Below are 25,793 nucleotides of genomic sequence, written 5' to 3' on the forward strand. Positions count from 1 at the left end.
CCCGAGAAGATCCAGAAAATGGTCAACATTGAAGGGCAGATTAAGGGTTATCAAAGTACAAATATCCAAAATCAGTTCAGTAACGGTTTTCAAGGGGACAATATTTACTCAAATTGATGGGTTTGGATGATGGGGGAAACTCGTGTCACAGGCTCTTTAAGTTCAAATATCAAGATTTCACTCTGATTGGCTAGAGCATCTCGTTACGTCATTGCTGTCCTTAACTGGGCACTGTGGACAGTAGCGCGGTTCAGTCAAAACAGCCCAGTAGCTGCTGCTGCTGCTGGGGTGGAAATACCGACTTTTCTCATGAGAACCTCTATTAGTCTTTAAAACGTAAACTTCACCATGACCAACAAAGTGACCCCTCTCCTTTTCAAGGCGCTGCTGCAGATGTCTGAAGCACATTACTCAAAAGGTGTACGAGGGACCGGTAAAATAACAAACATCAGGTGAGTGAACACGGGGATTTTTCAAAAGTGATGCGTTCAGGTAGTCGAGGTAGGCGAAATACTAAGGAGCATATTGAATTATACTTGGCACAATATGGGTCGAGCTGTACATTATATGTTAAAATGTATGTTCTTCACATATCCGGCTATGTTTTGTTATTTTGAATTAATTGTAGACTTAGTGGCATGAGTGGCAAGTTAGCCTGTGTGCGTGTGAAGAAATAATTTGCAAAGAGAAACAGTCATGAGACTCGCAGTGAGTCACAATTATAATGCGTCAACTTTACTATCGATATCAAAACTGAAAGAGCAAAAACATGAACATTCGTAAATGGAGAGTAAGTTGTGGCTTGGTTGAAAACAAAGCAGACATACAGTATTGCTCTTTGTCTTGTCTCCTCTTGTGGATGGTTACCACTTGCATTCAGTAAGCTGCCAGCAGTTTTTCTCAGTGAGAAATACTTACTATACATAACTACATACTTAAATATTGGGGACAAATAAATTCAGTTTGTCCACAGAACAAACAATTTCACAACATAAATTATATGGTAACCTGTGCTATTATTAACCCAAACTCTAATTTGGGTCAGTCACATGTCAGATACCCTCACTGAATACACCTGTGATGCTTCTTGTATATTTCCCGCAAACTGATTAATATGTAACCATATATGTTTTTAATTTCTTCCTGTAAGACACTTGTGGGGCTCCTGTGGGGCCCTGGCTGCGAGAAGGACCAGCATGCCTCTCTGCCCCGCCACCCCCCTCAGCACACCCAGCCGCAGCTTCATTAACCTGGCTGCTCTCATCAGCGCTCGCAGGATGGAGTACACTGAGTGCCGGACATTAGGGTGAGCCATCTGACATCCAACATGTTTAAAACCAGTGAAATAAGACAGCAGTCCTTCCAAACCATACAGAATGTAATTAAAAGTGGTGTAATTTCAAACAAAAGGATAAAATATGCAAACATATACAGGTTTTCTTCAAGTGCATGGTAAAGCAACACCTGATCGTAACTTACAATAAGTCAACAGTGATCAAATTAATAATTATTTTTGGTGATGTAAAAAATGGCAGATTAATTGGAGCACAAGATGGAATCATATTTTTTTTTTTAAATAAGAAAATGTATTGAAAATATAACCTAAATACATTTAAAACTTAGCATTAAATATAAATTGGAACTCCAAGTGTTGAATACACACCTTTATGAAGAAATAAACTCATTGGATGTGCCTCTGTCTTCATGTAATGTGTGCTCAGGTTTACTCCAGAGCAGATGTATGATGTGGCAGCCAGTGTGGACCAGTACCAGCACTTTGTTCCCTGGTGCAAGAAGTCTCGTGTCACAAGGAAACAAAATGGTGACGTCCAGGCGGATCTCGAAATAGGTTTCCCCCCCATCGTGGAGCGCTACACCTCTGAAGTCACCGTCATCCCAAATCACCAAGTCAGGGTAAGGAAGTCTTGGTAGCTCCAGGAATGCACCACTACAAACTCCTTTGCCCAAATAATACACTTTGAACTGCAGCGTATGCTCTTTGACATTTTGAAATAAAGATAACTAAAGGTTAATTTATTTTAAAACAGGCCGTGTGTACTAATGGATCCCTCTTCAGCCATCTGGAAACAATATGGAGGTTTGCCCCTGGAGCCAAAGACCTACCAGCCTCCTGCAAAGTCTATTTCTATGTAAGTAATATCTTGACCTGAGAGACATGAGAAAATACATTGAATGTATGAGGAAATGGGAAGGGAACTTATTCTGGATTGAAATTGAATAAAGTAAACCTCAGGGTCAGCCAGGAAGTAGTTAGATTTTAGTTGTTGAAAAAGATGACCAATGAACATGTAAAGGTAGCACAAGTCTGAATGTCAAATACTCTCTGCCACAGACGTCTTGGGTTTTGATTTGTTTGATGATCTGATTTTCACCTCTATACAAATCCTATTGTGACTGTAGTCAGCATGACGTCACCCATTTGTTTGTGTATTATTGTTTGGAAGCCTTGAATTTGTCATCATTGTTAAATCTTTTTTGAAAAAGATTAACTTTAATGACCTTAAAACGCCTATTACAAAGAGTTGAAGATGAAAGAAAAACACTAACAGCACCCAAACCAGAAAACACTTTGGTAGCAGTCCTTTCAATCACAATGGAGCCCCGCCCTAAAGCATACCATGATTTATTTTCTGTTTGACTTTTAAAGTGGAGCATAATTTACGAAATCAACAGCAAGTTGCATTCAAGAGAGTTTAAAACTAGCGATTAAGACCATACAATTGTTAGGAAAATGTTAACTGAGGTGAATACATTACCTCATAGACTTCTATACAATCTGATCTGGTCTCTGCCTCTTGCTGTTCCTGTTTAGAAGGATTTGAGAAGAAATCAATTTAATTTACAATTGAAGATTCTCCCAAACATTTAACTGACGTGTTTGCCCCACTCTTGTTTCCTCTAGGTGTCATTTGAGTTCAAGTCTCTCCTGCACTCTCAGCTGGCCGGCGTGTTCTTTGATGAAGTGGTTAAACAGATGGTCAAGGCCTTTGAGTCACGAGCATCAACTCTTTACAGGAGCCAGCAGGGGGCGCCATTGAGGAGCCGGTCAACATGAGGCGTTTGTCCTCCCATATCATCCACATCCCCTTCAAAGCCTGCTCTTGCTGTTAAAACATGTCCTACAAAGAAGTCACAGAAGGCTGGATCTTCTTTATTTTGCACACAGTCTTAAACTTACATTTACATGCACATTGAACATACTTAAAAACATTATTTATAATTATAAGCCAGTCACAAGCTAATTTATTTATTTTTTCTTGTTAAATTGTGGATTTACAAACAAGTGACAACTGATCAGCGCAGAAACAACAAGTGTTGAGCTATTATTTGTTTGTGGAAATAAAAAGCTCTTATATTGGTTATCCTATGTCCATGTTTTATTAATTGCGTGTATTATTTTAATGTGCTGTTTTTAATTTCCTTTTTTTATCATTGTATCATGGGCCCCAGTGTCTTGGCCTGTCCCACAAAGGATTTCAAGGCCTTTGTGGAATTGGCCAAAAGTTTGACAAACGATAGTGTGCCAACAGGAACAGTTGCATAAGAATAATACGAGTGAACTTAGGCTACAGTCAACACTTCGCTCCTGGCTTTACTCTCATAGGTGATGATCTGTTTTCATGAGAAGAAACATGTTAAAGGTCACCTATTATGCAAAATCCACTTTTTCCTGTCTTTTATACACTGTATAAAGTGTCTACCGGAAGTAGATGGGCGTGACTTCGCCACTCTATAAAAGGGCCGAAATCAAGTCAGTTAATGCCTTGAATCTAAAACATTTTAAAATCTTAGTCATTTTGGCCCCAGGTGTTTGTCTTCTTAACCAGAAATACGAAGTGATTATTAAGAAATGTTTACTCAGCTCACTGAGAGGTTCTATATGTATCACTATAATCCACTGGTTATTAGGCAACACGCCCAGTTGATAATGTCTGCTAATGAAAACGCATGTGTGTGCCATCAGGGTTACTCAGCATTAAGTGTCTTCTTTTTTTAATTCACTAGGTCTCATCCCATCATCACTCGGGGTAATCCTCCGAACCATGGACGGGATTGTGTGGGCGAATGAGTTTGAGCGTGTATAACACTGTATAAAAGACAGAAATCCCCTCTGTGTAAAGAGATTCTGAAAGTTTCAGGAAAAAAGATTCGCTCACTTTTTGTCCTGATCCATTTATATAAAACCTGTCTGAAAATGAGCTGATCAGATTTTGGCCACTTTATGATGTCATAACGAGTTTTTGGCTTGTGTAACCATTAGCCAATAACAAACCAAGGTAACCCCCCACCGTATCACCTGAATCTCCTAGAGCACCAATAGGCGCATTCACACCGCAGTACTTTTCCCACAAAGGTTCATGAGAACTCTTTAGTTCATGAGAACTCTTTAGTTCTCATGAACTAAGTACAGATCGCGTTCACACCGGAATAAGTCCCTGGGGGTGGATTAGGCAAATGAAGCCGTTGACGTCACTTCTTCTTCTGCTTTGGGTTTACTGGCAGGCCGCAAACCACTTCACGGCGTATACTGCCGCCCAAAGTCCCCGGAGTTGGGGACTGGCTTCAGTAGAAGCTGCTGGGACTCCCAGCAGGATTCCTCATGGGTCCTTTGATCTTATATATTTTTGTACAACTCTGGAAATACCTCTTGTTATGGGGGAGACGTAAAGCATGGACACACTTTCCCGTTTGTACTTGGTAGCCTACTGTTAAAATGGTTACAAGTAAAGATTGTAAAAATCTGCTACACGTGTACTTTAAACGTCCCCTATTAGGCCTATACTGTTTTTCATTACTTTATAATAGGTCTCAGATATATACAAGCTGCTGGCACTCCCAGCAGCTTCTACTGAAGCCTTCCGAGTAAATCGCCAGAACGCCGACACCTCCTCATCTCCACCACTCCCATGTTTTATTTTGTGTTGCCATAAGTTAGTCTCTCTGCGTTTCTGCGCTGGGCTAATGCTAATGCGAGGATAATAAAATGGCGGCTTCACAAAACTTTTCGGGAGTTTTGCGGGGCGTGGTTTGCAATCCGCCCAGCCAATCAGAAATATAGCTCTTTTCTCACAAGAGAGCCGCTCGAAAGTCCCTGCTCTCTAGCAGGGACTTTCCTGGGGGTAAAAAGGTTCTCATGAACTCATTTTAGTACCGGCTCTTTTTGGTGTGAACGCGACAAAAGAGTTCTCATGAACTAAGTTCTCATGAACCTTTGTGGGAAAAGTACTGCGGTGTGAATGCGCCTAATGTGTTATTTTTAACCAAATATCTCTCAGAGAGGAATGGCACCTTATTTTCATTCTAAAGTAACAGACAGAGAATCAGCACTTTTGAAACGGGGCTGAAACAGAGGGGTTTATGGGATGCTACAATTATCTGTTTGGTATTTGGAGCCAAACACGTCAGAGACTTGTTTTGTATATATCTGAGACCTATTATAAAGTAATGAAAACCAGTATAATAGGGTACGTTTAAAGTACACCTGTAGCAGATTTTTACAATCTTTACTTGTAACCATTTTAACAGTAGGCTACCAAGTACAAACGGGAAAGTGTGTCCATGCTTTACGTCTCCCCCATAACAAGAGGTATTTCCAGAGTTGTACAAAAATATATAAGATCAAAGGACCCATGAGGAATCCTGTTGAGATTTCAAGGATTCACACATAATATAGACAACATCTGTTTGTGTTTCTCTTGTGGCAATAATGCACAGAGGACAGAGAGTTGGCCTCTAATGGCACATTTCCACTGCAGCGGGGTAGCCCCGTTTGAGCGTCCTCGCTCAGGCCTCGGGCTGCCTCGCTGGCCGTCCGAGACCGTGGCGCATTGCCATTACAGTTTAGGATCTGGGGCTATAGGCCATGGATGTATAATAAGAACTGGATACAGCGTGGGAGGCGGGGCCTCATTCATTCCTATGAGAGTTGCTCAATAGCGCATGATGACAAAATGGCCCAACTTTTGAGAGAGCGAAACGTCACAGATTACCCGGCATGCCTGAGAAGTACCCGTATGTGCGCTCATAGCGCATGCGCAACTTTAACCACGCCGCCCAAAAGGCTCGTTCACATTAAGCACGTGAATTTGCGTACACGTAACAGCACCGCGCGTTCATGACAGCATGGTACTGGATTTATATTAACGAAGCGGCAGTTAGCAGCTAGCTAGTAAATGATGCTAACTTACACATCAATCGTTATGTACTTTTATATTACGCTGACATCAGGATCTAGTGATATCCAAGCAACAGAGCTTCATTTAGCATGATACTTGTGTGGGTTGTACATGAAACCACTTGGTAATATATAAAAATGTATATGTATAAGCCTGTTATGATCAATTGTGAGTTAAATCTTTATCTAAAAAGTCAAGCTGACGATGGATTACTGTGGTGGAGTTAAAATAACAATAGCCTATTTCTTTTTTAAATGTGATGGAGTAAAAGGATAGTAACTGTGATTATTCATGTTAAGTAGCCCACAAGTAACTAAAACGTATAATACTTGAAGGAAAGGTGTAAAATGTTCCCATAAATACCAATATCACAGTACAACACCCCTTGTTGTTAAATACCAACCATGTGTATATATATATATATATAAATATGCCGCTAAAACTGTGTAATATACCTGGCTGCTAAATCCTCCAAATTGTTACAGGATGTGTATTTTGTGAAATGTGTATTTGTTTTTAATTATAATTTCTTGTTTCGAATCTTTAACCCTCTATGGCATGACTTTTTATTTTGGGAGGAAAAAAACGTTTCACCATGTGTTTTAGGAGCTTAGGGGTCCCTGATATTATATCAATTATAAAATGTGACCCCCCCTCACCCCTCAACCAGGGGTTGGTTTGTTGCCTCAGGGCAACACTGTGCTACGAGGGTATTGAAACACCAAGGATTTCTACCATTCAGAAGAAATAGAAAAAACAACTCTATATGAATTCAAAAGGTTTTCTCTGTGTGTGTGTGTGTGTGTGTGTGTGTGTGTGTGTGTGTGTGTGTATGTGCGTGTCTGTGTGTGTCTGCATGTGTGTGTGTTTGTGTGTATGTGTTTGTATGTCTCTGTGTGTGTGTGATATGATTTTGCCTGGAAAAAAGTGATCAAGTGGCACAGTGTTGCTCTGAGGCAACGAACAAAAAAACATAGTTTTAGCTAATTAATAAATACATAAGTCTTCAAACAATCAAATATACTTATTTACGTATTCATGCACATGCATGTATTTTTTATTTTAAGTTGTGTACATTTCTAATATGTTAAAAAGTGAAATGTATCTTACCAAGTGGTGGCCCTGAGTCCCCTGCAGTTTTGCTTGCAGAAAGGACTGCTCCACCCCCAGACAAAATGCCACACCCATATAATTCCCTCATTGTATTGGACACCAGCATGTCAGGTGACATTGTGTATATTTAAAAAAATAAAAATATTTAGTGGGCCAGTGTGAGGTCGAAAAAAGTGGTTTGTTGCCTGAGGGCAACAGTATGCGGTAGAGGGTTAATACTTTTTTTATGCATACTTTAAGTAACATTAGGCTGTCTTTGGCTCTTTTCTGCTGTAACAATGTAAATGTATTCTGATCTAATTGATGTTTTTGTCAGTTTGTTTCCCTATATTGCGACACTTATTTGGTTTAAGATTATTTCTCCTTTTTTTTTTTACAGACATCCCCAACCATAGTGGAATGCTGTTGTAAAGGATTGCATTGATCCGTGCATCAATACCTTCACCCAGCTTTGAGGCCTCCAATGAATGAACATCATCTTGTGGCTGGGAAAAATGTGAACAAATAAATCTCACAAAGAGTGACTTTCTGGTGTAATCATTATAATATCAAAGACAAGCACTTTAAGTAACAATATATAAAATCATTCAGCAGCAGAGGATGGGGTGGAAACAGCAAATCTAACTAAGATGATTACAATATTACAAGTTAAACATCAAGATTAACATACTATTATTCATTTAAAAAGTACATGGGAGACTTAAATATCCTGCAATATACCATTAGCAGAATAGGAACAAATGTGCCAAAACATTTCTAAAATAAACATAAACTGAGTGCTTTCTTCCTGAGCCGCTGGGAGTAAAGGTCCTCCATGGATGGCAGCTCCGCCCTGGTGATGTTCTGTGCAGTTTTCACCACCCTTTGGAAAGCCTTACGATTGAGGGCGGTGCAGCTGCCGTAACAGGCCGTGATGCAGCCGTGTCCGTGATGGACACTGAAGAACCTGAAGCTGCTGACTCTCTACCGTAGTCCCATTGATGGCGATGGGGGGCGTGTCCCTCTCTTTGCTGCTTCCTGTAATCCACAATCAGCTCCTTGGTTTTGCTGACGTTGAGATGGAGGTTGTTATCCTGGTACCAAGATGTCAGGTTTTCGACCTCCTCTCTGTACGCCGTCTCGTCGCCGTCTGTGATCTGGCCGATGACGGTTGTCTGTTACGATCTCAGGCACTTAGGATGTTGGACCCAATTGCAGACAGGGAGACAGAGGTAAAGTATTGGTAAGATACTTTATTTTTCCAAGAAAACACGATGAACAAAAAAAGGTCACTAACTAATCTCAGGATGAGATGACAAAAAATGAGACCAAAAGGAAAATCGCTCACGTAGTGAGGAACAAAACTATTCTTGAGCATAAAAGAGCATAGACTTGACCATGGCAAGAGACAATACGAACTGACACTGAACACTGGGAGACAGGGGAATTTAAACACAGGGTAACTAGACACAGGTGGGTACAATCAGGGGCGGGGCTGACACTGATGAGCACAGGAGACACACAAGGAGTGACAGGTGAAAACAATCAGGAAATTAGACACACCAGGGAACTAACGACAGACATGAAAACACAGGGAAAAGAGTCCAGACAATATACAGGGAGGAAAACATGACAAGGAGAACGGAAAAACACCCACACCTAGACATAGACACGTGACATGACATAATAATCCTGACATTGTGTCGTCAGCACGTAGGTCCATACCAGTGTCTTGAAGTGGCTGCGCTTCCTCCTGGGCAGCATCCAAAATGGAGAAGAAAGAGAACAGACACACCACAGCTGGGTGAGGCTGGGGAAGATGAGTGAGGGAAAGAGAGAAAAAAAACAGGGGGACTAAGATGAGTGAGGGAAAGAGATAAAAAGACAAGGGGACTAAGATGAGTGAAGGAAAGAGATAAAAAGACAAGGGGACTAAAGTTTAAGAGAGAGGAAGAACACAGAATGTGAGTGAACAATTTAATTAAATTACACATTTAAAAAAAATAGTGTGAGTAAGTGAAGACATCCTTACAAGGAGGACTGCCTTGTCAAATTTAAATGTTATTCTTGTTAAATATACATATCCTGTTGAGGCTAGAATCCAAAATGCAGAACCACTTTAGATTGTAGCCTCAAGGGACTGTTTAAGGTTACTTATAAACATATAATTTCCCAAATTGGTGAAATGAACTCCATCTCTTGGAAATATGCCAGGGCAGTCAAACGTAATGCAAGGATGCCTTACACTCTACCCAAACCACTAACACATTTACCCATCTCTCTGTTCACCCACATTCTTGCCTTGTACAGCTTTCCCGGATTGGCTTTCCTCCAGTGACATCTCTCATTGATAGAAGATAGAATTATCTTCATCTCTGAGAAGTTGTCACTGAGTGAAAGCAGGTCCTGCTTCATCGCTGTGACAAGCTCCACACCTTTGATGTTGCCAAGGTCGTTGCCGCCACAGTGGATGAGCAAGACATCCGGTACTGTTCTTCCTCTCAAGGACTGATAGAAAAAGGGAAGAAGGTTCCTCCACCTCAGACCACCCTTGCCAAACCACCACACACGGCAATTGAGACCCAGGTTGCTTCCCATGGTGTGTCTGGCTCTTTCTTCCCCACGTCTAACGTAGCTGCTCCCTATTATCCACACATTGGGACCTAGATAGAATAAAATATATTGAAAAAGGAAAAAAAAGTGTTTACTGGTGATCATCTTTTAGAAAAAGGCGGTACATGTAGCCTGAGTTGTCATATCATTTTCATCATATTTTTAAGACTACACAAGTTTAATTTGTATATTATATTACATATAACTCTATACTTGTATATAGAATCATGATGAAACTTTATAAAGATTAAGATTATATATTAATATTACATTAAATAATGCATGACGATTTCATGCATTATTACGAAGCAGGATGTATCAAGTCACTGACTTTTTGTGATAAGGTCACAATCAACTGAATTCACTTATCAGATGTAAAAATAAGATACAATATATTTGTTTTTGCCATATGAAAGTAAAGGGTATGCAATCAAAAAATTACTGAAACAAAATGAATAAAAATTCTTATACAAACTATACAGCACCTTGTCCAAGTATGGCGGGAGGCCCACTTTCCTTCAGGATTTCCTCTCTGGATGACGATCCGGCTATTTCTGCCATCTATAAATAAAGTACAAATGATTAGCTCTTCACGCCTCTTTAAAATAATATGTGTTCTTGAAGATTCTGTATGCATGGTCGTTTACAATGGTAGGGACATTGCATTGGAAATTAGTTGTGAAAAATACATGTCATTTTTAGTTTTTTCATCTCACATTTATAGATTTTAAATAGAAATATATATATATATAAAACGAATTATAAATGCAAAGTCTGGTTTCTAGAAAGTTAGCTAATGCATACAGAGTTAACATTGCAGAACTGCTGGCATGCATACATTTCTAGCATTTTGGTTAACTATGAAAAGTATGGAAAATTACTGTGCAAACACCCAACATTAGCTTAGCCACAGTAGCGGTTGCTGATGAGTGGTTTGGCTTATTTTACTCTTTTATATGAGAACATGTTACATTACATACAGACATTAAGGAGGCAGGTTAGAAAATAAATATGTTTTCGTCTCTTACCTTTTGGAGCAAACTGTTGTCGGTTGTTAGCATAGACTGTCTGTATATACGAGGGAGGCAAAGAGGAGGCAAATCCTACTCTGACTGAGCTGGTGTCTTATTTATCTTTTATTTAGTTTTCTAGCCCCTCATGCTATAATCATGTGTATTTTCTCCATTCCTGTTCATGTGTCTTCTCGCAATTATCACTGGCCCCGTGTATCTCCTAATCGATATAACCGGCCTGCTCTCGTCTATCCCACGTGCTCCACTGAGATCCAACATCTAGTTTCTGGTGGCCTGTGGAATTGCCAGTCAGCTGTTCCTAAGGCTGACTTCATCTCTGGCTACGCCTCCCTGCAGTCTCTGGATTTCCTTGCTCTCACTGAGACCTGGATTACTCCATCCAACACATCCACCCCAGCAGCTCTCTCCACTGCATATTCCTTCTCCCATACACCCAGACCCACTGGCAGAGGAGGTGGCACTGGTCTCCTGCTCTCTCCCAAATGGAGCTTTTCCCTCTTCAAGCTACCTAACTTCACTCCTTCCACCTTTGAATTCCATGCCGTCACAGTAACCCATCCTATACAGTTAACCATTGTTGTTCTCTACCGTCCACCAGGCGCCTTGGGGGACTTCTTGGAAACTGAAACTGGCCCTCCCGCTGTACTTCTCGGAGACTTCAACCTCCAGACGGGGAAGATAGACGAACTAACATCTCTGTTAACCGCCTTTGCTTTCTCACTGTCTCCGTCCCCACCGACTCATAAATCTGGCAATGTCCTTGATCTCATATTCTCAAGGAACTGCGCTACTTCTAACCTCTCTGTAAACCCGCTCCACACATCCGATCACTTCTTCATTTCATTCTCTCTATCCCTTTCCAAACATAACAAACTAATCTCTTCCCATCCTGCACTTGTCCGCCATAACCTTCGCTCCCTCTCCCCCTCTACCTTTGCCTCGTCGGTGCTCTCAGCCCTCCCTTCCTCTGATTCGTTCCAACTCCTGCCTCCAAACTCTGCTGCAGAAACTCTCCGCTCTACTCTCTCATCCACTCTGGACTCGCTCTGTCCTCTCACATCTCGGCAGGCTCGTCAGTCCCCTCCTGCTCCCTGGCTAAATGATGCACTGCGTGCTAATAGAACCGTCCTTAGGGCAGCAGAGCGGAAATGGTGGAAATCCAAACACCGTGACGACCTCCTAACCTATCAAGCTCTCCTCTCCTCTTTCTCTGCTTCGATCTCTCAGGCAAAAAGCACTTTCTTTCAAGATAAGATCCAATCTTCCTATTCCAATCCTAAAAAACTATTTTCCATCTTCTCCACCCTCTTGGACCCTCCAAAAGCTCCTCCCCCCTCCTCACTTCTGTCAAGCGACTTTGTTACCCACTTTGAAAAAAAGGTTGATGATATTCGCTCTTCTTTTTCTGACTCACCTTTACTCACCGCTGGGTCACCAGACCCTCCTTCCACCAACACACTTACCTCCTTTTCCCCTCTCTCTCCAAGTGAGGTTCTTACCCTCATTACCTCTGCCCGCCCTACCACCTGTCCTCTGGACCCTATCCCTTCAAACCTCCTTCAGACTATCGCTCCTGATATTCTACCGTTTCTCACCCATTTCATCAACACTTCTCTAACTTCTGGTCACTTTCCAAACAGTCTCAAGGAGGCAAGAGTAAACCCTCTCCTAAAGAAACCCACTCTCAACCCGTCTGATGTTATAAACTACAGGCCTGTCTCTCTCCTCCCGTTCCTGTCTAAATCACTTGAACGCGCTGTCTTTAAACAACTCTCCTGTTATCTCAATCAGAACAACCTTCTGGATCCGCACCAGTCTGGTTTCAAGGCAGGTCACTCCACAGAAACTGCTCTCATTGCTGTCACGGAGGAACTGCACACTGCCAAAACTGCATCCCTCTCCTCTGTCATCATCCTGTTGGACCTGTCTGCTGCATTCGACACGGTGAATCATCAGATCCTCCTTCGCACTCTCCAAAAACTTGGAGTTTCAGGCTCTGCACTGTCCCTCCTCACCTCATACCTGAAAGACCGTACCTACAGGGTGACTTGGAGAGGGTCTGAGTCCGACCCTTGTCAATTAACTACGGGGGTCCCTCAGGGCTCTGTTCTTGGTCCCCTCCTCTTCTCCCTGTACACAAACTCACTCGGATCAGTCATTAGCCCGCATGGTTTTTCTTACCACCGCTACGCTGATGACACCCAATTAATTCTGTCCTTTCCCCGCTCAGAGACCCAGGTCGTTGCACGCATCTCTGCTTGTCTAGCTGACATCTCTCAGTGGATGTCTGCTCACCACCTCAAGCTCAACCTTGACAAGACTGAGCTGCTCTTCCTCCCGGGAAAAGATTGTCCCACTCTTGACCTAACAATCAACATCGGCACCTCAGTTGTTTCCCCAACTCAGACTGCAAGGAATCTGGGTGTGACCCTAGATAACAACCTGTCCTTCACTGCAAACATCGCTGCTACAACCCGTTGCTGCAGATACACGCTTTACAACATCAGGAAGATACGTCCCCAGCTGACTCAGAAAGCGACTCAGGTTCTGGTCCAGGCTCTCGTCATCTCATGCCTAGACTACTGCAACTCCCTCCTGGCTGGTCTACCTGCATGTGCCATCCGACCTCTGCAGCTCATCCAGAATGCAGCGGCTCGTCTGGTCTTCAACCTTCCTAAATTCTCCCACACCACTCCGCTCCTCCGCTCCCTTCACTGGCTTCCGGTAACTGCTAGAATCCACTTCAAGACACTGGTACTTGCTTACCATGCTGCGAATGGATCTGGCCCTTCCTACATCCAGGACATGGTTAAACCGTACACCCCAGCGCGTGCACTACGCTCTGCATCAGCCAAACGACTCGTTGCGCCCTCGCTGCGAGGGGGACCCAAGTTCCCATCGGCGAAAACACGTGGGTTTGCTATCCTGGCTCCAAGATGGTGGAATGAGCTCCCCATTGACATCAGGACGGCAGATAGCTTGCACATCTTCCGGCGCAAACTGAAAACTCATCTCTTTCGACTCCACTTTGAGTGTTAGAACTATTAACGAAGCACTTTTATACTAATAAAGGACTGGCTTACCTAAAGCCAGTTGAGTAGCACTTGAAATGTTTGGCTCTATGAAACCTGATGTACTTATATGATTCTGTTTTCTTCAAGGTTGTGTCTTCCTGGTCGAATGTACTTATTGTAAGTCGCTTTGGATAAAAGCGTCAGCTAAATGCAATGTAATGTAATAATGTAATGTAATAATGTAATGTATATAAAGCGTTGTCTCTTTAGCCTCAGTGACGTGACAGTGAACACTGAACGTGACCGCGTGTGAAGGGGGAGGGGCGCGGGGGATTTAGGTCTGGGCTGCGCTAAATTCAGCCTCTCTTTCCAACATCTCCTGTGGCGGCCATCCACATTCTATACTATTCTATACTTCCTTCTATATATGTATGAGCTCTGTATGTGTTTTATTTTCCTTATGACTGTTGTAAGTAAACTTTTTTATTCTATACTTCCTTCTATATATGTATGAGCTCTGTATGTGTTTTATTTTCCTTATGACTGTTGTAAGTTAACTTATTTATTCTATATCTTCTTCTATATTTGTATTTGAATGTATGTCACAGTCCTCTGTTTATTTATTGTTAAGCAACGCAACACATGGTTTTCAACAGTGGAACGATTTATGTGAATGTCAACAGCAACATCCCAAGCTTCTTTCTAGCCAATATTCATTATGTTATTTGTACCTTCAACTGTAACTGAAAGCTCAATTTGGTGTATTGTGTTTGCAAGTCTGTGTTCAACATACTACTTGGAGTACGCTTAACGCGGCACAAGTCTATACTGAACATGGACACGCAAAATTCTAAACATGTATTTTTTCATATCTGATACCAAATCTTGCAGCAATATTGCCACACTGGAGATGTATATTAGTTATTTAGAGTTTAGTGTTCAATGTATTCAATGTGTTAAATGTATTCAATGTGTTAAATGTATTCAATGTGTTAAATGTATTCAATGTAGGCCTATTCAAAGTATTCAATGTATTCAATGTGTTAAATGTATTCAATGTGTTAAATGTATTCATTGTATTGTATTAAAATAACTATCCAAACATTTTATATGTAAGTTATTTATATGTATGTAAGTGTTGTCTCGTGTGTATGTACTGTTTGTGATCGTTGTTGTGTCCTCACTCGTGGCCTGCACCATGGGCTTTAAACTAAGACAGGCCATTTTTGTTTGAAATATCATGCTAACAAACCTGCAATTACAGAATTGAATGATAGTGGTTATATTATGTTCATGTCTTGCTGACATTATTACAATTTTAAAATGGTTCTCCTCTCTCCTGCAGTCAGCTGTGATTCCAGGTGTCCATGCTGCCCCCCCCCCCCTATTTTGTTCACCTTGTTCTACTATGCCAGCCATCAGAGGTATACATTTGTTAACATCTCTTTTAGGTATTTTTGTGAATTTCTATATAAAATGCTAATTTCTACCTGAAATGCTTATATATTTTTAATTACATTTTCGTAAAGCTTTCACTTTTTCAGCGGAATAAATATTATAACTGGTTTTGTTCAGCATTGCCAGCTTCACTGTTGAGCGTGATGTTGTGCCCAGCATTCTCCTGTCCTGTGCTCTGAAATCAAAATGTGGATAAGAATAAAACAACACTAAAATAAACACTACAATACAACTTGTAAAACTTTTGAAAAAACACAAGGTTGTTCATTTGTGTGTATACATATACAACACAGGCAATATACATAAATATATATATATATATATATATATATATATATATATATATATATATATATATATATACAATTATAATTAATACAATTGTTAATTTGATTAGAGCTTTGACACATATCTTTATTGGTATAAATATGACGACTTAATATATAGTCGGCCTAATAGCAAACAGCTACGTTCAACTCTTTTAATGGTATATTGCAAGTGTAATAAGAAGCTACAGGAACGTTAATCTACGTCGGTAATATTATTAACTTTATTTAATACAACATTTACGGTACAAGATTTACATCATAGCCTACAGCCCATGTAGTATATTATTTTACAAATGATGAATTACAGCAAACATGTGCAATATATCCATTATTACAGCTCCGTGGGCTGGCAGTAAGGCGATATGGTCCGTTGTTATTGTGCATCCATGGGTAAAGATCATACAGTCTATGGCAGGGGTAGCCAACACGGTGCCCGCGGGCACTCAGTCGCCCGCAGGGGCAACGTGAGGCGTCCGCCGGGCACGTTCTAAAAATAGCTCGCCAAGAAAATCCAAAATGGAAAAAATACACAAAACAAAAAACGAAATGTAATTAAAATAATCTACCCCATGCAAACGAAACCTAAATCATAGCGAACTCTATCTACTTACTACAACTCTATATCTATCTAACACCCCTCCTCCCCCCACCCCCACAATGAATATCGACCAATCACGTTCTTGCTTGATTTGCGGGACCAGCGTTGCAGTCGGGAAGAAAAGCAATGTGGCACCTCCCCGCTGATTTTCCTTCTGGCAGAATCTACACATCAGCCCCATTGAACAGCCTAGTTGTGCCAGCCTATACAACACATGAGGGCCATAGTTTTACTGTGTGTGTTGTAACTTGCATATATTTATTCCACTTGACGCACACACACGCATGGCGTAATATCCAGGGGGGACATGTCCCCAGCACTTTTCGAAATCCCGTTTGCCACGGAGGAGCACACAGCCTGTGTGTGTGTGTGTGTGTGTGTGTGTGTGTGTGTGTGTGTGTGTGTGTGTGTGTGTGTGTGTGTGTGTGTGTGTGTGTGTGTGTGTGTGTGTGTGTGTGTGTGTGTGTGTGTGTGTGTGTGTGTGTGTGTGTGTGTGTGTGTGTGTGTGTGTGTGTGTGTGTGTGTGTTTATATACCCACATGACAGCTAAGGTCAGAAGAGCTTTATTTAACAGCTGGTCTTATGTCTGTGACCCCTCCTGTTGTTAATTGATAAGCCTGAAACATGCACTTGTCAAGGTTCAGATGCACATTTAGCAAATATGGCAGTAGCCATCGATCATCTTAAGATAAGATACTTTATTGATCCCTAAGTTGGGAAATGTTTTTGTTACAGCAGCATGTACTACTTTGTTCTACTCCACTACAATTCAGAGGTCAACCTGGTATTTTTACTCTACTACATTTATTTTTGTTACTTTGCAGATTCTGATTAATGATGTGAAATATAAACAACCCTTAAATCAGACTTTCGTTACACCGGAGTAAAATTCAGCCTTATCAGTTTGTCTGTTTTGCACATCCACCTGTTAATATCTTTGGATGTCCTGCACTAAACTGTTTTATTGTAGAGATCACAGTATCTTCTTGATATTTTCTATTCTATATTTCTATCATTGACCCCTATTTTGTATGTAGGCTACTCTTAATATTTAAATGTTTTCATAAAAATTAAACTTATTCAACAACTAAATTCAATAACGTGCTTTAACCACTAGGAGGTACGGTTTAGACCAGTGGTCTAGTTAATAAAACATAATAATATCAAACATAATATGACTATTCACTTTATTGTGAAATTAAAACAGAACGGTAAAGGAAAATACAGTTTCAGTCTCTCAATGTGAAGCTTATGCATTGTACCATAAACTTTTATAGACCTGTAACAGTCAACTGCATGAGGAGGTGGAAAGGTAGTTCAGAAAATCAGTAATATCTTTAAAAACTACAAAAAAATCCCTTTCTATCAGCTGTGCACCGTTATGGTGTAAATACAGACTATCTACTTATTGGATCAAATATAAAAGTCAGCCGAATTAGTGTTGATACTGCAAGGAGACGTATTGTGTGAAAAGAAATGGAAGATGTTGTTTAATTGTTGATATTTTATGGTCCACGTCACGTATTCAGTTTTGGCGGCATCTCTTCCAGTTTGTCAAAAGGTCTTCTGATCAGGGCTCTATAAATACATATCTACGGCAGATATGTAATATTTAATGCAGCCGAACCGTGTATTACAATGCCGTTATGTGATGACTTTCAAAGAGAAAAGCAAGAACACTCGGAATAAAGTATTATTATTATTTTTAAAAATGTTTTCCGATTTCATATCACATAAACACCATATCCCAATGTGCATTGCGGCGTGATTTTAGCCTATCAAAACCTCTGAAAAAAGAAATGTGTCTCTCAGAATCGAAAGAGAAAACCCTATGGGAAAAACACAAAAGCATTGTACACAATTTAAACCAATTAATGTCGTATAATTAACTAGGATAAACTGATGTTTTTTTAGTGGATGAGTACTGCAGATATCACTGTTAAATCATTTGATCATTGGTTTTATTATGAAAACGTCGAGACCGGAAATACTGTTTTCAACCCGTAACTTTACATGGAAGCTTGCCGCATAGCCTATACACGTTCTCCTGACGAAACCTCAAATAATCTACGTAATATCTATCAAACTATAGATCCTACATAACGACTGGACGTGGATTCTAAAAGTACAATATATACTTCTTGCTAGAAATCTAATCATAAAGCGTTTTAATGGCCAAACTATCCTACAATTTAGGATTTTACAGAGAGGGTTATTTGTGAATAAACGACCATCTGTAACGTTTGCATTCAACGGGAGCACTAGAGGCCGACAACTTTAAAACGTAATTATAGGTCGTATTAAGCGCTTGAACAAACGACATATTTGGTCGTAATAAGGGCTTAAACAATCGACCCATTTGGTCGTATGAGTTGGAGGACTTGTTGCAGCTTCATCACCATAACCCTGACCTAAATACGGTGCTTTTCTACAGATTACTTTATTACTGCACTGGTAAGGTAAAATTAGGCCGATTAAAAAGATGTGAAGTGCTTTGTAACTTCGACCCGCTTGACTGAATACACAACAAACAATGAAGAAAGAGTTTATCTGGGCTGTTTCACTGCCAGCTGCTCCCCACGGGACCCGAAAGTGGCGTATAGCCTGCACTTCAACATCAACGAAAGTGCTCGATATATGCTATATTGAACCAATAACACAAACTAACTGTATCACTATAACATGATGATGATGATGGTGATGGTGATGAAGAATGCATCTAACGTTCCGCTTTACATCACAAACGGACGTCGCTTCACGTGACGCTCCGGAGGAAAGGACGTCCCATTGCTCTTAAAACTAACTTCCCTGCTTCTCGTGGTTTCTTTGCGTCCCTCCATGCTTCCCTGGAGGGAGGGACTAAACACAGGGAAACGACGCAAGTGAGGGAAGCAAGGATTTAATTTAACCGACCTGAGACGGGGCCCAGTTTGGCTCATTTGACCAAGCAAATGCGAGAGACGGCTGAGTTGACCGCAGTCAAACATGGTGGGAAAAATAACACTGAGGCGAAGTTGCAGAACACTGAAAAATAAGTATTGGAGCTGCGTAGCCTGTCTGGAGGTAAAAGAAAATAAATGATGTTAAAGGATAAAATCATGTATTTGTTTTCACTTTTAAATGTAATGTGTTAATTTCATGGTCTCAGGCAAATCTCAGGTCGGTGGCCTTTTCTACAGCTCTCGCGGAATCTGGCTCGGAAACCATTGGGTTCTAATAGGCTACACCACTTAAGTATAAGAGGGTCATCTCCATAAGAGGGTCATCTCCAACACTGGAAATAACTACAATCCTACAACAGGTATGTTAACAGTTAGAGCGAAAAAGAAAAAAACACAAACAATGGCTCATAACATTCAATCATTCTCCTTATTCTTGCAGGCATATTTTCAGCAACCGTCAAAGGAACCTACTTCTTTCGTTTCACGATGTACAACAATGTTTCTCCTACTCCAAACTCTGTTAGCCTAATGAAGAATGATGTGCGGCTTACGTCAGTATGGCACACCTCAGGGTCTGATGCGAATGACTGGTAGCAACGCTGTGGTTATCCCCCTCGAGGTGGGAGATCATGTGTATGTGGATCTCCAGGCAAACAGGATGGTCTATGTCTGATGATGCCATGGGCTACAACACCTTCTCTGGTTTTCTGCTCTTCACTGAATAATCTGCATGTGTGTTTATACTTTTAAAAGGAATATAATCTCACTTTATTAATGCTGGTAGCTGGTAGCAAAAGCCTAACTACTGATTTGCTGTGCTGAGAAAATCAATAAACATAGTTGTAATAATGATAAATATCTGGCTTTCTCTGCGCCATCTTTATTTTCATTTGTGTGTTTAGACTTTTTCATGTGTACAGCTCCAGCACATGTGAAATTCAATTGTGAAGTTTTGTATTGAATGTATAACTGCAGTAGAACAATTAAATTAAAAAAGATGCTAATGAGATTCATAGGAGTTTATTGTTTTGAATAGATAACATGACTTAGTTTTGTATATCACCTGGTATAATTCAAGTGTATTCAAATGAGCTCTAGAAATAAAATGTACTTTCTTATTTTCTTACCAACTTGCTTATTGACTTACTTTACTCACCATTTATTTTTTTCCATACTTCAACTTGAATATTGTCAATAGCATCTTCACGAACAAGAGAACAGGTGACTTTCTGGTTATTGAAATGCTTATTCTTGGATGATTGATATACTCAAACCTGGGGTATTTAGTAATCAGTTGATCTTTTATATGAAAAACCTTAATGTAACTTAAAAGAAAAAAATACATTACAACTTTGTAGCATAGTAGAAGTATATGATTTACTGTAAAAGTATATATTTGTATATCCCTTGCACTTGATTCCATTGGTCTGATGCATTGATCTTTAGTCCATGTTTGTAGGTTAAATAAAACATTTGTTTAAAAAGCTAAACTAAAACCAGCACCAACTTCGGTCTTGGCTCATTTTGCATTGTAAGTATTCAAATTGTGGAAATATAGACTTTTGTATGATATGATTTGCACGACAGGCACATTTCATACAAGCTGCCCAGTGGAAAAACTGACCAAAGTCAAGTGCTTTGCTTGTAATGACTTTTAAATGTAGTTTTTAATATAAGTTGGACTGACCTAAACACTCCAAACATTCTGATCAAAATAAGTAAACTGAACAAGTGTCTCCTTTTTAGCTGTTAGCTGGCACAAAGGTCGTCTGATCCTTAATCGACACTGTTCTGCCAAGTTTAACAAAAATGATCTTCCGTTTTAATTTTGATATTCCACTAAAAGTTTTTCTAAAACGGTGTTTATGTTTGTGTTAGTGCTCTGGAAAAAAGTATAACAAAAGCATTTATAAAGTACAATTGCTCAAGTGTTTATTTTCATAGCACGTAGCACATGCTAACAGTTAGCCCCTACAGTGTCTATTGTGGTCAACATTTTACCTTAAAGTATATCAAAAGTCAGATTTTACTGCGATTTCAGGCCTGTTTGCTTTTGACAAAGGATATTTATTTGTATTCATACCACCAGTTGAAAGGTTTGAAATACAATCTTACAAATATTTACCCATGAGGCAAAGTAAGAGATTGTTTTAGCTGATATAAGAGTCCTCATACTCAAGTCCAATGAAGAAATATGCCTGTAGCTCTGTAACAATATTCATACATTTTGTACAATAATACAAACATCATATTTCCAGCCATAGTACAGGATGTACAGTTTGGTCCTGACTTTTAATACAATATTCTACAACAAAACAGTTGAAGGCACTCTTGAACATGTTGTGTTTATACATTTTGTCTCTCCTTTATCTACTTTTTTACAATAAGTTTGGCTGAGCAGAACGCCTCCCCTTGGTCATTGGTGGCTCTGCAGGTGTACACACCGCTCTCCTCTGGGCCCACTTTGTCTAAGACCAGTGTGCAGCGGCCATCTTCATCATACTCTATCTGCTTTGAGGGTGACTCCTCCACATGTTCTTCACCACACAGCCACACCACCTCTGGGTCTGGGTACCCTGTCAAGATAGATGGGGTGAGGACAGGATTAAAGAGCAGAAAAAGTACTTCTGTTTTCTTTTAGGGGAAGTTTCAGTTTTGAGTTGATAGCAAGTCTTTCAGGCCTGAAAACTAACCATTAAAGGTGGGCTAGGTAATTAGCTCCAGGAACACTTTTTGGACATAATGTTGTGTATAGCAGTGGGTCTAATATGGGTTATGCAAGGCCAATTTATTAGATATTGTCCAAAATTTGTGATACATTTTTTTGCTTTTGCTCTTTTTAGTAACGGCTCAATACATGTGCAATAATAAGTCAAAGATGAAAACATTGCTTAAAGGTCACCTATTATACAAAATGCACTTTTGTACATACATATGTGTCCCCAGTGTCTAAGGAGACTCACGAAGCAATATTGCAATATTGCCACACTGGAGATGTATATTAGTTATTTAGAGTTTAGTGTTCAATGTATTCAATGTGTTAAATGTATTCAATGTGTTAAATGTATTCAATGTAGGCCTATTCAAAGTATTCAATGTATTCAATGTGTTAAATGTATTCAATGTGTTAAATGTATTCATTGTATTGTATTAAAATAACTATCCAAACATTTTATATGTAAGTTATTTATATGTATGTAAGTGTTGTCTCGTGTGTATGTACTGTTTGTGATCGTTGTTGTGTCCTCACTCGTGGCCTGCACCATGGGCTTTAAACTTAGACAGGCCATTTTTGTTTGAAATATCATGCTAACAAACCTGCAATTACAGAATTGAATGATAGTGGTTATATATGTTCATGTCTTGCTGACATTATTACAATTTTAAAATGGTTCTCCTCTCTCCTGCAGTCAGCTGTGATTCCAGGTGTCCATGCTGCCGCCCGCCTCCCCCCCCCCATCCACCTCCTTTCATCATATCCAGTACCAGGAGAGCTAATCCAAAAACCTCATCACACCTCCTCTTCATCCCATCTCCTCATCAAATCCAGATCTTCAGCATTATCACCAGTGTCTAACATGTATCATATGACATGTGTCAATAAATGTTCTTTAAACAAAATGAAGTCTCTCCTGATTGAACTGTCTGGACCCCATCCTCAACTTTTTTCAAACCATAACATGCCTTCAGAGGGCTTTCCTGTTGATAATGTTTGGTGGATTTTTTAATAGAATAATTGTAATCAATATTATATTACCTTTTAATCTATATAAATTGTATTAACATTTTTTGTCACTATTTTTGTTCACCTTGTTCTACTATGCCAGCCATCAGAGGTATACATTTGTTAACATCTCTTTTAGGTTTCATTTCTTATATTTGTGAATTTCTATATAAAATGCTAATTTCTACCTGAAATGCTTATGTATTTTTAATTACATTTTCGTAAAGCTTTCACTTTTTCAGCGGAATAAATATTATAACTGGTTTTGTTCAGCATTGCCAGCTTCACTGTTGAGCGTGATGTTGTGCCCAGCATTCTCCTGTCCTGTGCTCTGAAATCAAAATGTGGATAAGAATAAAACAACACTAAAATAAACACTACAATACAACTCGTAAAACTTTTGAAAAAACACAAGGTTGTTCATTTGTGTGTATACATATACAACACAGGCAATATACATATATATATATACAATTATAATTAATACAATTGTTAATTTGATTAGAGCTTTGACACATATCTTTATTGGTATAAATATGACGACTTAATATATAGTCGGCCTAATAGCAAACAGCTACGTTCAACTCTTTTAATGGTATATTGCAAGTGTAATAAGAAGCTACAGGAACGTTAATCTACGTCGGTAATATTATTAACTTTATTTAATACAACATTTACGGTACAAGATTTACATCATAGCCTACAGCCCATGTAGTATATTATTTTACAAATGATGAATTACAGCAAACATGTGCAATATATCCATTATTACAGCTCCGTGGGCTGGCAGTAAGGCGATATGGTCCGTTGTTATTGTGCATCCATGGGTAAAGATAAACGCATGTAGTGCTGAACACGTCACATCACATGAACGTGCCGGGCAGCGCGGTCTCGTGGGTTAGATGCGCGTTCATAATGCCGAGGGAAATAACTCTCAGAATAACGTTATTAGCACATTTCTACAACTTGAGGAACGAATGTTTTTAATAAGGGCTATACAAGTGTTCATACTGGATTGTTTATTTAGTTTAAAAAAAATTATCCAACGAGTTACAGACCACTCTTTCCCCATGTAAGTCAATGGGAAAAAGTGTTTCCGGGCCCAGCAACCAAACGGAAGTGTAGTACCGCCGTTTGGCCACTACGAATATTCTCATCAGACTCCGGCGCACTTCCTGGGGGCTTGCTCTGATCTCATGCTTCTTGACCATATTCTTGACATGAGAGCAGTTTCCCAGCAGAGTGAAGAAAACACATGAAACTCATGGGACTCACTCCTCAGTTTATACCGTGTTTTGTTTCAATTAATGTTAATCTAACTGGGTATTTCTATTGTGCACTCGAATCAATATTAATCAAACTATTGTTCGTTTATACATTTTAAGAATGGCGTTTATCTTTTTTGAGAATGACTTCTTATTTTATTTAATGTATTTGGGTCTACAACAGATGATACAAATGTTTTGTCAGTAAATGTGTACTAACAGAGGCGGGGGTGTTTGTGAAAACAACGGGGACAGAGCTGCTGTCAGACGAACAGCTGTGCGGCGTCATCACTATGGGCATAGATATGTCTCATGATTATTTGTGTGAACATAAAAATAATTTGTGTGTAAATATGTGATTTGTAAATGTAAAACAACATCCACAAATGCATTTAAAAGATTAGCAAACTCACAAATACATTTGCAAGTGTAAAACGGATCTGCAAATACGTTAAATATGTTCACAAATAAAAAAAAGATCTGTGAATATCTCTAACATTTACACCTTTCGATCAGGCATTTGTATTTGTGGACCAAAAATGCGCTTGCGGATCTCAAATCTCTGTTCACGGATCTCAAATCTCTGTTCGCGGATCGTCTTTTTACACACACGGAATTTTGAGACATATTTTCCGCCGGTCTCGGCTAAAATCTACTCGTGTCACTCGGTTATTTTCGGAAACCACGTGATGGCCTGCTGATGACGACAATTCCGCATGATTTCAAAGTAAGAGCATGATGGTTTGTTTAATGCTCTGTTTTTGTATTATAATGAACAGCGGAACGTTAGATGTATTCTTCACAGCCTGTCCTCCTACAAAAAACGACCATATAGGCAGGGGTGCACATGACTTTTTTGCCCTGGTTCTCAAAGGAGCACCTGGAGATGTTGCTTGGTGCTCATCCTTAAAATGAAATAAACCGTAACTTTTGAGGGGGTCTTGACTTTATTTGCCAGACACACGGCACTGAACACACGTGCAGAGGTGAACACAGAACACACATGCAGAGGTGAACACAAGACAACATTAGCACGACCAGTAATCCTATAAGCTGTCATCACTACCCTCCTGACTGTTCTCCTCACTGTCTTCCTCTCTGTCAGACATGGTAGCTGATGATGTAGGCCTACTACTTTCTCTCTGGTTGAGTCTGCGATTAGCTGCTGGTTTTGGGTCGAAAGTCTCTGTTGTCATCTTAGACAAGTGGATGTAATCAAATAAGTATGTGAACATAACCAATAACCTACCATAGCAAATAACAAATTAATGTAACTTATTTTATTTATGTTGTTCATTCATATCTTATTTTACCTTAACATTTATTTATGTATGCATTTTTTTTTATCTCTCCAGTTTTAAAGGATATTTTTGGTTACTGTCCTATAGTATACATTGGAATGATTTCAAACCTGTTTATCCCAATAATTATAAAGGAGTGCCTTGGAAATATGTGTTTACATAAATTGTGACCAAACCGTTTGAACTTAGACTAAAGTGAACTATCTAAACGCTCAGAGTCCTTTAC

General features: G+C 39.7%; 1 protein-coding gene and 2 long non-coding RNA genes across 3 annotated transcripts; 2 read left to right on the top strand and 1 right to left on the bottom strand.

Annotated features, from left to right (window-relative positions):
* Positions 1 to 263: 263 nt before the first annotated feature.
* si:ch73-141c7.1 (coenzyme Q-binding protein COQ10 homolog, mitochondrial) lies at positions 264 to 3,383 on the top strand. The gene is made up of 5 exons (XM_034220134.1): positions 264 to 452; positions 1,151 to 1,306; positions 1,722 to 1,914; positions 2,049 to 2,150; positions 2,924 to 3,383. The coding sequence occupies exons 1-5, from the start codon at positions 349 to 351 to the stop codon at positions 3,074 to 3,076; spliced, it is 708 nt and encodes a 235-aa protein (XP_034076025.1). The 5' UTR covers positions 264 to 348; the 3' UTR covers positions 3,077 to 3,383.
* Positions 3,384 to 9,784: 6,401 nt separating this feature from the next.
* On the bottom strand, positions 9,785 to 10,972 carry LOC117548262. The gene is made up of 3 exons (XR_004569309.1): positions 10,931 to 10,972; positions 10,388 to 10,463; positions 9,785 to 9,952 (listed from the first exon to the last, which is right to left on the bottom strand). It is a non-coding gene; the product is annotated as an uncharacterized LOC117548262 (long non-coding RNA).
* An 8,260-nt stretch (positions 10,973 to 19,232) lies between these two features.
* On the top strand, positions 19,233 to 20,335 carry LOC117548442. The gene is made up of 3 exons (XR_004569332.1): positions 19,233 to 19,398; positions 19,484 to 19,636; positions 19,717 to 20,335. It is a non-coding gene; the product is annotated as an uncharacterized LOC117548442 (long non-coding RNA).
* Positions 20,336 to 25,793: the final 5,458 nt, after the last annotated feature.

This window comes from Gymnodraco acuticeps, unplaced genomic scaffold (assembly GCF_902827175.1).
Source record: "Gymnodraco acuticeps unplaced genomic scaffold, fGymAcu1.1, whole genome shotgun sequence".
NCBI classification, from domain to species: Eukaryota; Metazoa; Chordata; class Actinopteri; order Perciformes; family Bathydraconidae; genus Gymnodraco; species Gymnodraco acuticeps.